The 14,240-nt window shown below is 29.5% G+C and overlaps 1 protein-coding gene across 3 annotated transcripts in view; it reads left to right on the forward strand.

Moving 5' to 3' along the window:
* The window catches only part of mus101 (mutagen-sensitive 101), a 100,130-nt gene that overhangs the window by 6,508 nt on the left and 79,382 nt on the right, over positions 1-14,240 (forward strand). For 2 of the 3 annotated variants that reach the window (XM_075360209.1, XM_075360211.1), the window contains exons 4-6: positions 4,246-4,381; positions 6,484-6,591; positions 10,608-10,809. In XM_075360209.1, the coding sequence (XP_075216324.1) occupies positions 4,246-4,381; positions 6,484-6,591; positions 10,608-10,809 (446 nt within the window). The remainder of the gene's footprint in view (positions 1-4,245; positions 4,382-6,483; positions 6,592-10,607; positions 10,810-14,240) is intronic. The other variant, XM_075360210.1, reaches the window with a different exon arrangement.

Raw genomic sequence — 14,240 nt, forward strand, 5'->3', positions numbered from 1 at the left:
GCCACCCCTGTCATATGGCACAACTGACACTGGAAACTTCTAGCAAAGTGAGTTGGGAGCTCCTACATCATCCTCCTTACATCCTTGATTTTGCCGCTTTGGATTTTTATCTGTTTGGTCTGATGAAAGAATCTTTGTGTAGCATCAAGTTCAACGAAAAGGTAAAGAAAAAAATACAAAACTGGCGTCGAAATCAAGGTAAAGAATTCTTTGCTGAGGGCATAAGAAAACTTATAAAAAGATGGGAAAAGTGTAGAGAAGTTGGAAGCTGGTGGGAATTATGTGGAAAAGTAGACAAAAAAAATTGTATTTATTTAATAAACCACTTTTGCTGTACAGTTATTTGTCTGTTTAATTATTGAATGACCCTCGTGTATATATATATATATATATGTATTTATTTATATAATATAAACTTATTTAGCCATTCCACAAAGTATGTAATTAAAGACACTCTTACCTTACTTTTTTCATTTTCAAATTGCTTTTGGGTCTAAGCCCATCCAGTATTTTTTTCTTTTTTACATTTACACATTAAAATCCATGGCATTAAAATTTTTAAAAAGTTTAATGTATCATGTATTTTAATATGTAAATATAAAAAAAATAAAATAAAAAAAAATACTGAAGATGGGCTTAGGCCTGAAAGAGGTTTGAAATTGAAAAAAGTAAGGTAAAAGTGTTCTTTAGTTCTGTACTTTGTGAAGTGACTGAATAAGTTTATATTATATATATACACTGAGTGATCCACAATAAGGTGTACGCTTTTGATTCAGTATCACTCGCCCATTCCCCTACCAATTCTGTTGAAACTTTACAGACCTTTTATTAACAAAAGTTGTAAAAAACTTTCTTTGAAAATATCAACCTTCTAGGATTTATAGAAACAAAATGGCAGCTTTCAAATAAAAACATCAATTTTAGATAAACCACATTTCTACTCATTACAAAAAACTGGTAAAAATGATTAAAAACAGATGATTATTAGAACTAGAATAATTAAAAACAATTAGATAATTAAATTACTAACTTGTTTTATTCAATTCGAATAGCTGTTTAACAATACATCATCTCTTTTTAATTATCTTTACCATCTATTTTGTAATGAATAAAAAATGTGGTTTATCTGAAATTTATGTTTTTATTTGAAAGCTGTCATTTTGTTTCTATAAATCCTAGAAGGTAAAAATTTTCACAGAACATTTTTAAAAACTTCATTAAAGGTCTGTAAAGTTTTAATAAAACTGGTAGGGGAATGTGCGAATGATACTACATCAGATCATATATCTCTTCATGAAACACGGTATATATACAAGCGTGGATCAATAAGTACCCATGTTTAAACACAGGTGGCATTGCTGAGGAAACTTGGCATTACTACAGCATACTACAATCTATCAAACACTGCCATATGAAATTTCAGACTGATTCATAGGTTAGTTTTTATTTGACAGCCATTTATATTAAACATATTTGGTGTTTTTCGTACAATGGAAAAAGAATAATATCGACCTGTAATTCGCTTTTTATTTTTGGATGGAAAAAATAAAAGGGAAGTTGGATTCTGTGGATAGGGACTCTTCACCATCTATGACAACTCTGAGATATTGGTTTAACAAATTTAGATGTGGCTGTACATATGTTTTTTATGAGGAGCACCCAGGTTGCCCAGCAGACATGGTTACTGAGGAAATCGTTGAAAAGGTCCATGATGTGATTCTTGCTGATCGCTGAACGAAAGTGCGCGAAGTAGCAGAGCCTGTAGGTGTGTGGTACAGAATGACAATAAACATTTTACGTGATAACTTAAGAATGAGAAATCTGTTGGTCTGATGGGTGTTGTGATTGCTCACAACACATTGCAGACAACAAATGGATATGGCTGTCAACTTTGAAGCAGTGTTTGGACCTTATTAAGCGAAATCTGCTGTAGTTTTTACATCCTGGATCCATTACTATATGCCACAGACCAAACGACAATCAAAACAATGTGTTTTCCAGGTAAATCTGCTCCAAAGAAGGCTAAGACGATCCTGTCAACCGGAAAGGTCACAGCTATGATTTTTTTGGGATGCGAAGGGAATAATCCTCATAGACTTTCTGGAAAAAGGAAGCACAATCACAGGGCAGTACTACAGTGAATTATTCAACTGATTCAATGAGAAATTGAAACAGACACGGCCCCACTTGGCAAAGAAAAAAGTATTGTTTCATCAGGACAATGCAGCAGCTCACTCATCTGGAATTTTGGTGACCAAATTACATGAATTGTGCTATGAAGTGGTACCGCATCCACCATACTCGCCTGACCTGGCTCCCTGCAATTCTTTCTGTTACCCAAGATGAAAATGTGGTTCGTTGAAAAAATTTGGCTCAAATGAAGTCTTCATCAAGACAGAAGCCTATTTTGAAGCGTTTGACAAATTTTATTTTTAGGGTTTAAACAAATGGCAGAGATGTTCGGAAAAGTGTATCCTTCTAAAAGTATATTATGTTGAAAAATTTAAAACAAAAATTCTGAAAACTTGAATTTTTGTTTCTTAACACATGTACTTATTGATCCACCTCGTATATAACTGGATAAAGATACATTCATTGTGTATGTATTTCCTTCAAGGATCTGCTGAATCTTAAAGGAAAATAATGAACAACAAGAATTTAAATAATGTGAATAATATTTGTTTTTAAAAAAAAAAAATTAGTAAATCTGGAATTTTTATCCATTTATAATTTTACTTAACTTTCAGACTCCAATTTTTTTTTTACATTTTTCTTATTCAGAAATTATAAAACTTTAAATTCATTCCAGCTACTGAAAATTTACAGAAAAATTACTGATGATTCCAGATTGAAGGATATGGAAGATTGTCATTAGTTATTTTATCACCAATGGTTAGATTAGTATTATCATACTACACAATGGTTTTTTTCTAGGATATATTTTGTTTTAGCATAGTTGTTTGTTGGTATTTGAACGTAACGAGCAGTGTTTATTGTTTTACTAAATAGCATTAACTCATTGTTATTTCAGGTAATATTATTATGATTTGAGATGGTTAAAACAACCACAATGTGAACAAAGAACTTTAAGATTTTTGTCTAAGAAGTTTTATCTGTATACATTAACTTCTGATAACACCATGCATATGTTGAGCCTTTAATTCTAATAATGAAAAACATTGCAGCTGAGATGTGTGTAACAGTGGCCTTAGCAATAGCATCACAGATGCAGTGTTGCAAGGCTTCATGCAACCAACTTATTTTGTTCTAAATATTCACATTTACTGCCAGTGATAATCTGAACAATACTAAACATTCAGTTTCTCTTTCAGAACATCCACATAATAACTAACACATATATATTTGAAACCTATAACAAATTGGGATTTTTCGGTCATGTTTACCTTATCTTTTGTTTATTGTGAAGTGTGATAGTTCTGTGCATAAAATTCAGTTTTGTGATTTGTTTAGTGATAACCAGAAAAATTAGACTAATGTTTTACTTATGTGCACCATTTTTTTCACAAGCTAAATGGACTGTTTTTATATTAATCCAAGTAATGTAAGGAACAATTGATGGATATTAATTACATCAAGTCTGTTATTGTTTTTGTACAGGTTTTTTAATCAAGTGTAAATCATCCATATTGTTGTGTTGTGAGATTGTAAAATTTTTAAGTAATACCAAAAAAATTAAGGGCTATTATTAATTATTGCAGTAATTTATTAAAATAGAAACGTATGTTTAATAATTTAATGTTCTACATGTATTATGTGGGATGAATATTGAATTTCTGTGGATTTTTTTAAAGACCTTGAATGATTCTAAAAAAGTACTTTTGAAATCTAGTTATCTAAATAATATTAACTAAATAACTAATTTAATGAATATCAACTGCTGAAATTCCCTTTTTTAATAAGGAATCTATAAATAGTTTATTAACAGAGCAAAACCTCAAAACAGAATTTAGCTCCAGCATTGATGGAGGGTGCTTGTTTACTTGTTTACTCATTTTTTACTTGTTCTCAAGATATTTTCTATGTACCTAACATCAGTTATGTTACAGTGCCTGTATATATTGAATCTTTCACAATAACTTTTAGTTTGAACCTTTTATTTATAGTGTTTCTTTACATTAAATTTGTTTTTGAATTTTTTTTTTAGTAATGTATAGTTTTTTAAATTATCAAGCCATAAGTGTTATTTTTATTTATGTATATATTTATATATAATTTTTTTTTTAGCAGGATATGTGGCCCAAGATGCTTAAGGACTTGTCTAGCAGAAAATTCTCCTATACCGGAGATTAATTCACCTATATATATGACTGCTATGAAAGGATTAGTCATTACTGCTACTAATCTTCCTAGCCACATGAAGGTCAGTTCAGTAGATTTAGTAGTTATGTTAAAAAATTACTCTATTTATCTCTGATATTTTTGATATAGTCTTTGCTGTAAATGAAAACATATCTTTTTTTATAACTTAGTACAAATATAATTCAACAATGTAATAAGAAAAACTAAATTTTAAACTTATTTTCTAAGTTGATTATTTTGATTACCTGTTTGAAGTAAATCAGTAGGTAGTGTGAAAGTGTGTAATTAAAACAAATATAATTATACAGAGTGATTTTTTAATCCTGTTACCCAATTTTAAATGTAATTTAAGAAAGGGAAATTTAGGTGGAATAAAAAAATGTATTTGTTACTTACAAAAGAGATTTAATAAAAAGGTATTACTTACATAATTGTTAAAGAATATGCTTAAAATGCCCACCCACCCCTTGCAATTATACAAGCACAGAGTCTTTTCAGCATAGCAGAAACCTTTTTAAGAGTTGCATTGGAAATATTCGTGATTAAGTCTGTAATATTGACTTAAGTTCATCAGTAGTGTGAGGATTGTTTTTGAAGGCCTAGGACAATATAGCCCCACAAAAAGTAGTCAGGAGATGTGAGGTCTGGGGACCTTTGAGGCCATAAGCCCTTGCTTATTTTTCGACATCAAAGAACTCTTGCAGAAAATCCATGGTTTCTCGAGACGTGTGGCATGTAGCGCTATCTTGCTGAAACCAGCAATACTGTTCTTGAGGTTCCAGGAGGGACACAAATTGGGGCACAATATTCGTGTATACTTCACATTTACTGTCTGTTAAAAGAATATGGGTCCTACTGTACAATGATGAGATATCACACATCACACCAATTTTTTCAGGATGTAAAGATTTGTCTTGTAAAGCGTTAGGATTTTCAATCACCCAAATTCGACAGTTTTGACTGTTCACATAACAATCAAGATGGATCCAAGCTTCATCACTAAAGAACACTGTGTTTAAAAATTCAATTCTGTTATCATTTACGAGAGACCTAAACCAACGGCAATATTGCAATCGCTTGTTTAAATCTGGAGGCTGAAGCTCTTGGACTAATCGTATGCGATTCAGATACAATTTCACTTTTTTAGCAGCTTTCTGAACACTCGAATATGACAAACCAACTTGCGTGGAAAGTTTTCGTAAACTTTTTCGTGGAGAATTGAGCAATCTTGTTTTCACATTCTCTAAAACGTCATCTGTCAAGTGAGTTGGTCGACCACTACGTTTTCTGTCGCAAACACTACCTGTCTCTCAAAATCAGTTTGCTAGCCTAGAAATTGACATTTTTTCTGGCGGAGGAACACCAACAAATTTAATTTGAAATGATTCTTTTACACTCGTGTACGATTTTGTAGCAAAATATTGTTCAAGAATGAAAACTCATTCTATGATAAAAGACATTCTGTTCATAACACGACCAGAAACGGCACAAAAGTTTACTCAGCTCAAGGAGAATCAACTCACACTGCCGTATCTATACCGGTTGAGTAGCGCTACCAACTTTGTATCACAAAACAAAATTTCCCTTTCTTAGAAAAAAATTACCAGACATTAACAATTGGGTAACAGGACTAAAAAATCACCCTGTATTTATGTAATAATTGGTCTGCGTTTGCAATCATGTTATAATAGTGTAGGTTTGATTATGTGCACTTTAAATTCTTCTTTGTATAGCACATTTATTTGAAAAAAATAGATTATGTAAAAGTTTTGATTTTCTCTGGATAAATGTGAAAATAGTGAAAATACAGACAACTGAAGAAATGATGCTACTTAATCTACGGAATATACACTTCAAGTAGATGCACACTGATGAAAAGATTCCGAAATAAACAAAAATTAAGCAACTTATTCACCCATTTGCTTACTTTGATGAGTTAGCCCCTGTGAATTCATGTCAAAACTTTTTATTCAGTTTTGTATAAGAATTTGCTTGCATTCATGTATTATATAAAATTTTAGATCACTGGTTATGCTTGTCTATAATGCCTGACCAACAGGTTGACAAGATTGGAGAGGTTATGAATTGCCATAATGTAAGGAAAAATTGAAACTAATTTTATTATATTCAAATGCCAATAAAAGTGTTCTGATTTATTCGCAGATGAAGGTAAAAGAGAAAGTTGGTTATATGGGTGGACTGTACACCAACAATTTGGTTGAATCTGTCACTCATTTGGTTTGTGGTGGTGTGCGCTCAGTTAAATATGATGTAAGTTAACAAGCATAATAGAGTATGTGTTTTTAATGCTGTAATATTTTCTTTAAAATATTACTTTAATTTTTTAATTAATTTTAATTAAATTTTGTTTATTTTTGTTTAATGTAATTTTAATTAAATTTTGTTTATTGTTGTTTAATGTAATTTTAATTATTTTTTTTTGTTTAATTTAATTTAATAAATTAAACAAATTAATTTATTTGTTTATTGTTGTCATTTTTTGGGGTATTTTTGTATTTTTTAGTACCATAAAAATAGATATAAGAAAAGAAAAAAATATATATTGCCTACTGTTATTTTTCTCATTTTCAGGAAATTGGTAAGTACCTAATTTTTAAGGAACTGTTGAATGTATCTGATATATTTATCCATGAAAAAAAGGTACAGGTCCAAATTATTTTTTTAAATAAGTTGAGAAGTTTTTTAAAACAAAAACATTCTTTTTAAAGCTAATTAAATAGCCTTTCCTCTGTTGCTCTCTTGTCTGAAATAATTTTTGATATGACCAACCCTTACAGCAAGGGATGACCAAAATATTGCTGGAATTGTAAGATGGGACTTGTATGCTAAACATGTGAAACTTTTTTCACATGCAACCATTGTCATATCAAGTAAATTTGAAGTTTTTTGTAACTTTAAGGTTAAAACCTTTTTAGCACTGATGAAATCTACCTCCGTCTTCTGGCATGCCAAAAGGAATTTTTTTATAATCATTTTAGATATAACGTGGATTAAAAAATTTACATTTTATGATATAGCAAAAAACTAATATTTAAATAAAACTTTTTTTTATAAACAGCCTCTGTACCATTTAAATACTATTATTTATCCTATTAATTTGTTATTTTTTCTAATTTGCAGAAGAATATTTTGTTAGTAATTAAAATAGGTAATTTTTTACAAATTTTGAATATCACGTTCACATTTTCATTTTTTTTTAATTGTACTTAATAAACTGTCAATTTTATATTAAAATTTTAATAGAAAAGCTGAAAAAAGCTATCCTTAATTTTCTTTGTTTATGGTTTTTCTAGAAAACTACTTAAAATTGTGACATATTTAAGTTACATAAAATCTTGTTTTTCAGTCCAAAACAATATCAAATTTTAATCGCTGTCATTCAGCTAACTGCTTTGAGGCAGATCCCTTGCGCCATGTCTGTTTCAATTCGCATCTATTCCCAGTCACTCTTTTAAAAAAAATTCTTCCTACTTTAATAACCAGAAAAATTAAATAACGGATTGTTAAGAATTTGTTGGACTTCATTAAAAGGTAAGGGATATATATGCCTTGAAACTGCACACTTTTGAATATTTTTAGTCTTGTGTAAACAAAAAAAAAATTAATAACATCCAATTTAACAGATATGAAATTGTGTGATTTTTCATTTTGTGAGTTCCTATGTTGTGTCACATTGCATGTATGTTGTACTTATACAGTGCTTGTTTTTGTTCACTTTCTGTACGCAATCAGATGAAGGAATGTATTTTTAAAAGTTAAAATTAATATTTTTCAATTCTGTTTAACGAAGTGTAAAAGACCAAATGAAAGGTCCTTTATAAGTAATTTATTATAATGGTCATCATGAAAGATGATGCTTGTGTTTAAACTATTGTATCTCAGTTAAAAAAGGTTGCACAATAAAAATGAAGGTATCATTGGAAACTGCAATTATATTTGCACTACTGGATTCTGCTGATTTTAGTTGCCATCATTCATTTGAAAGTTAGGGGTGTGAAAAGCAGAAAACTCAAAATTTTTTGAGAATATCAACTTTGAATTACTATAAAGCCAAAACCAATCAACATAAAAAAATCTTTAATTTAACTATTACTTTAATTTAAAATTTAGCCCAAAACTGCTACTTAAGTTTAAAGATCGTTTCAAGTAAAACCATTACATTTCAGTTAGTATTAGGTGTAGAAAAAAGAAATTTCTGCTAATATAAGGCATTAATTTTGCTGAATCATATTTTTAGAGTTTAAATTATTAAACATTTGAGTTTTATGGTGAGGATCATTTACCAGGATCATGAAAATCTATTTAAAAACGTGGTAACATGTGATGGACTTAAGAAGCTGTCTGAGTTAGTCGTACAGTCTCACCAACTATGTACAGTTTCGACTGTACTACGTACAGTCTCACTAACTAAATACCTTCTGCTAGTGTTCTGTTTATGAATTCTTTATGCCACTACATCTGTTAATCAATATTTATGTTACATTATACATAAATAAATGTATTACAGCTATGTGTGTATTTCAAGTCATGCATGAAATAAAAAAGGGACCTTACTTTAGGTTTTAGAAATGAATAATAAAATTATAAATAACTGATTTTTATTTAGGACCTATTATTTTTTGTTAATGATAATATTCAGTTTTCTGAACACTGTCAAAATTTTCTAACGCTTAAAAAATTTTTAGTTATTAATTTTTATCAAACAGAAATAAAAACTAACTAAAGAAAGGTAATTAGATAAGTTTTAATAAAATTATTATTTTTAGTAAAACCAATATTTTTCAATTTATTTGCAAAAACTATTTTGGACCCATATATCTGCTATCCGCCAGGCATTTTTACTACACTGACTTTCTAGTAATCAGTAGTGACTGGTTTCATGTACTTCATTCCTTTCTATATGTGCTAACTTCACACTATATTTGTTACATTCTATCTCTAGTTATTTCTTTTACATAATCTAATGTTCCTAATTTTTGATTTAGTACTAAATTAATTAATCATAATTTCCTCATTGGGGTAACCTAACCTGCTTATCGAATGTATATGGAAAATGTTGCCACTGCTTTTTTTTTCTCTGACCCATTTTAGATCTCCAATTCCAAAATGCCCAAAACCTTTCCACCACACCTGATTTTCATTAAAATCAGTTTTTAAAAGCGCTGTACGATTTGCCCTTTTGTTGCTGCCATTATGCACTATTGTTTATTTTAATACTTTATAAAATATTTTTTGTGTATCTGATCTGTGTTAGATATCAACAAATTTATCTTCAGTTTGAAACATCTGCTTAAATCTGTTTACAAGATGTCCCATTTGGTAGCTTGAGAATTACCTTAACAAAACATTTTGCCAACAGTTGACTTGATTAAATTATGCAATTTGAGCGTGGCCTGACAATACACCAGAAAGAGTTACCACATATTTTTTCTCCATATATTTCCCTAAAAAATATTCCTTCAATTTTTTTATTTCTCTTCTGTACACAGATGACAACAGGGAAAAAAGGCAGTGCTGACATTTATCTTTTTTTATATTACGTAAATATTTTATTATTTTACAAGTTACAAATAATTTTTTTTTCTCTATTTAATTCTTATTTTCCTCAAAATGTTTAGTAAATTTAAACATTCTATTATATTCTCTTTTATTCATGAAAGGTAAAGTGGCCTCTCTTTTACCCATCTTATTTTGCTATCAAACTGATGATTTTTATTTGGTTTACTTCTCTTTTCATGTTAAAATTGATTAGAAATTATCCTAATTAATTATCTCTTGGGAGCAAAAAAAAATTCAAATCAACTAAGAGACTTTCAACTGAAATAAAGCTGTTACACTGTAATTTTAATTTCTCAATTTATGTAGGTTTAAGGATTTTTTAAGTAATATGGACTTATAGTATAAAAATTAAACTTAACAAAAAATAAGTATGAAAAGAAACTGATACTTTTCAAATCCTTTGAATTGTTTTTTCTAAGTATATCAAATTAGATCAACTTATTTAAATTTTTAATGCAATTTAAATCTTTTTAAATGTTAGATTATTTTTAATTTTTTTAAAAATTATGTCAAATTGATTAAATATGGGAATAAGTATATCTTTTTCTTAACTATATGTTTTCCAGTTAATCTTATTAATTTTCATAATTTAAATCTTAAATTATGTATCATTGTTTTATAAAAATCCATTACTAACTGATTAAAAAATCAATGGATTCCCTTTGGTTTTTTTATTTTATTAATCGATTTATTTTTAACTTTCACAGAAAGCTGCTGAACGTGGGATTACTCTTATGACTGTTGATTGGCCAAATGCTGTTTGGGATGAGGGTTTAAAACAAAACATTCATGCGACAGATCCTCAGTTTAATAAATACAGATGTCCTGTTTTTTATAATCTAGAGATTACAACAACAAATTTATCTAATTCCGAAAAACTAAAATTAAAACAGCTTGTTAATAGCAATGGTAAGTTTTTATGTGGTATTTTATGTTTACATTTTTTTATTTGTTTGCCTTTATTGATAAATATAAGCATAGAGAATAATATCATGGATTTGTGGTCATTTATTTGTACTCTGAACTCCTGGCATCCTCTAGATTGATGTCAGGAAAGGCATTCCTCCAGCTCTACAAATCTGATTAAATCTCTTCTGCTTATTTCAAAATCTTAACAGGGGGGATGAAACAGTATGTTAATACCAATAATTTTCTTCTCACTTCAGCTACATCAAAAGATGGGTTCAATAAATGTCTTACCTTACTAATGTCTATTTCAATTGTGTTTTTTATATCGAACACAATCACCAGATACAGAATCGTACACCAGGTACGATTCTGTAAACATTTCTTCCTTTTTTGCACAATCTAATTGTTCCTGAAGGATATATTACACAATAATTATTCAGGATATTATGATACATTAATTACACTGATAGATAAAAAAAAATTTTTAATGTTTCTCTTAGTGTGATAACCATTTCTTTAATTGCTTTTTTTGCATACATTACATTACATTACATTACTGTAAATACAATTTTTCTATCACCCTTAATTTTAAATAAATTATGCTTCAAAAAAATTAAGGGAAAATATAGTTAAAATCTGTAAAATTTATAATTTTGCATGGCCATACCTGTGTTAGAATGATTTCACTGACGCCTTTCTTTTATAAATAGCCTCAGGCACATCCTGAATTATTGTCCACAGTAATCGGCTAGCATGTTAATATTCCATTTCCCTTTACAGTGCTTTCCATTACCGAAACCTTCACACTGTCTTCATGGAAACCATCACTTATCACCTGTCTTGGTGGAAACACTCACCATGTTCATCACTTATATCTCCAAGAGTGTCTGGGAAAAAATTCAGAAGTGAGTGAAAGATGTATTTTCAAAGACGTATTATATCCCATAACTCTGTATGGGATATAAAGTACTTGTACTTTGAAGTACTTTGTAGAACTCTGTATGGAAGTACAAAGTTGATTAACAATATTGTGGTTATTGTTGGATTTTTGTTTGCCGAAAACATTTTTGTAAATGTCTTTAAATTAAGCCCAAGCTGCACTTTCTACATTATTTAACATTGAGTTAAATACATCATCTTTGACCAACTCTATTATTTGAGGACCAATAAATATTCCTTCTTTAATTTTTCCTTCACTTACATTTGGAAATTTCTGCCTGATGTACAAAATCCAGGACTATCCTTCATCATTGCTTTTACAAAATTTTTCATTAGTCCTAGCTTGATATGGAGAGGGGGTAAAAATATGTTTTTGGGTTCAAATGAGGGTTCATGAATAATATTTTTCCCATTAGGAGTTAAGTTATCTCGTTTCTTCCACTCTTTAGAAACATAATGTTTATCCCTAACTCGGCTGTTCCATTCGCAAAGAAAACTGATATACATGGTATAGACTAACTGCATGTCTAACAAAATAGCTATAATTTTCAAATCGCCACATAAGTTCCAGCTGTGTTTTTTATAATTTATTTTTTCAAGAATGTCTTTCATCACATCGTATGTCTCTTTCAAATTAATACCATAAGCAATTGGTATCGAAGGATATTTGTTACCATTGTGTAGTAGAACCACTTTTAAATTATACTTGGACAAATCTCTGAAAAGGCGCCAGTCCTCAGGTTTATGAACCTGTCCTAGGTGCAACATAAGCTCATCAGTATTTGTATAATAAACCAAATTATTTTCATCAATAAAATACTGAGAAAATTCTTTTTATTGGCTTCGAAAGCTTGAAATGTTTGTATTTTTTGGAGTAAATTCCAACCTTGAGTCTCAGTCCTAACACTTCAGCTTGATTTTTTGATAAATTTAAATCCCTAACCAAGTCATTTAATTCACCTTGTGATATAAGATGTGGCTTATTGGAAGATAATTCAAAATCAAAATCATTGTTGTCTTCTTCAGTACTGCCTGATTCTTCATCGTTGCTTTCAAAACATACATACACAGGTGACTCAGGAACTGGAATAATTTCACTGTGAGGTATGGGCCTGATTGCAGATTGCAATGAAGGATATTTTACAGTATGTATATATTTTTTTGAAATTCCAGCTAACTTGTTAAACAAAAGTAACAGTCTGTTACATGCCAAACTACACCAAGTCTGTTCATGCCAAACCATAGGTACACCAAATGGCAAAGCTTTCCATGTACCTTTCAGCCATCTTAAATGTACAGAACAATTAGTGCATGCTATATGAGGAACCCATGTCTTATCATCATCAATTTTACACTGTACAAGTACAAATGATATGCTTTTTTAATTAAAGGTGTAGTGTTTTTTCTATATGGTTTTATGGTAAACTCGCCACATACATAAGGCATCCACGTCATTTACACAATTTTGAGGCAGTATGACAATGCACTGTAAACAAACTTAAGACAGCAATAAGAATGAACAAAATTAATTCAGTCCTAAATCCAGTGCTTAATACAAACAACACAGCTGTGCTTTCAGCTACATGTTTTGACCTGCAGACATGATTAATCTTATCCATGAAGGCTCGTTCTTAATATTAGATATGATATCTTAATATGTGACTATGATATGATATAATTTTTTGTCTAGTATTGTTTATTTATAGCTTACAAATTATGTTAACAAAGTTAAACAATAAAAAATGAGCTAACAAAATACAATATAGGAGCTTAAAATGCTAACTGTTCGTTGAAAAATGAAAAAGTCCTTTAATTAAAATTTAAAAATTTTTCAATAATGGTGGGTAGTAGAAAGATTCTGAGTTCATATTCGTTCCAGCATCAAAAAACAGTTTAAAATCATGTATTGCATGTTAGGAAACAAAAATTATGTTTATTAGTGTAATTAAAGTATAAACTTTCACTGGCTTTTCTCATGAATGTAGCCAGGTGACATCGATGAACACCTTAAACGTTGGTTATCAACTTACTGTTTGACACATGTATAAACTGATTAGAAAACTTATAGCGCAATGCAAGTTCCACTTAATATATTTCACTAAACTAAAAACATTTAAGTAAATTCCTTTTGCTTAGTTTTATACAAACGTTTAGCGATAATTTGCTTTTTACTTTAATCAGACTTTGTAATCAGACGAAGTTTTGAAGTTTCAGAACGGTCAGAACACTAGTACAACTTAAGATGGCATAGATTAGGTGAATGACCTATTACAACAAAGAGGAGTTGGACCCAAATTGCTGCCCACTCTGTTTTACTGCTACTATGTGCTTGTATAATGTGAAATAAATTTATGAACTATTTGAACTAATATCAAATTGTTCTTTATACGTAATATATAGCACAACAAATAGATTATAATTGAAACAAATAGTATCAAAAGTAAAAATTCACATATATTTAAAATAGAGAATGCATCACTGCTTGTTTAGTT

Source organism: Lycorma delicatula, chromosome 3 (assembly GCF_047948215.1).
Source record: "Lycorma delicatula isolate Av1 chromosome 3, ASM4794821v1, whole genome shotgun sequence".
NCBI classification, from domain to species: Eukaryota; Metazoa; Arthropoda; class Insecta; order Hemiptera; family Fulgoridae; genus Lycorma; species Lycorma delicatula.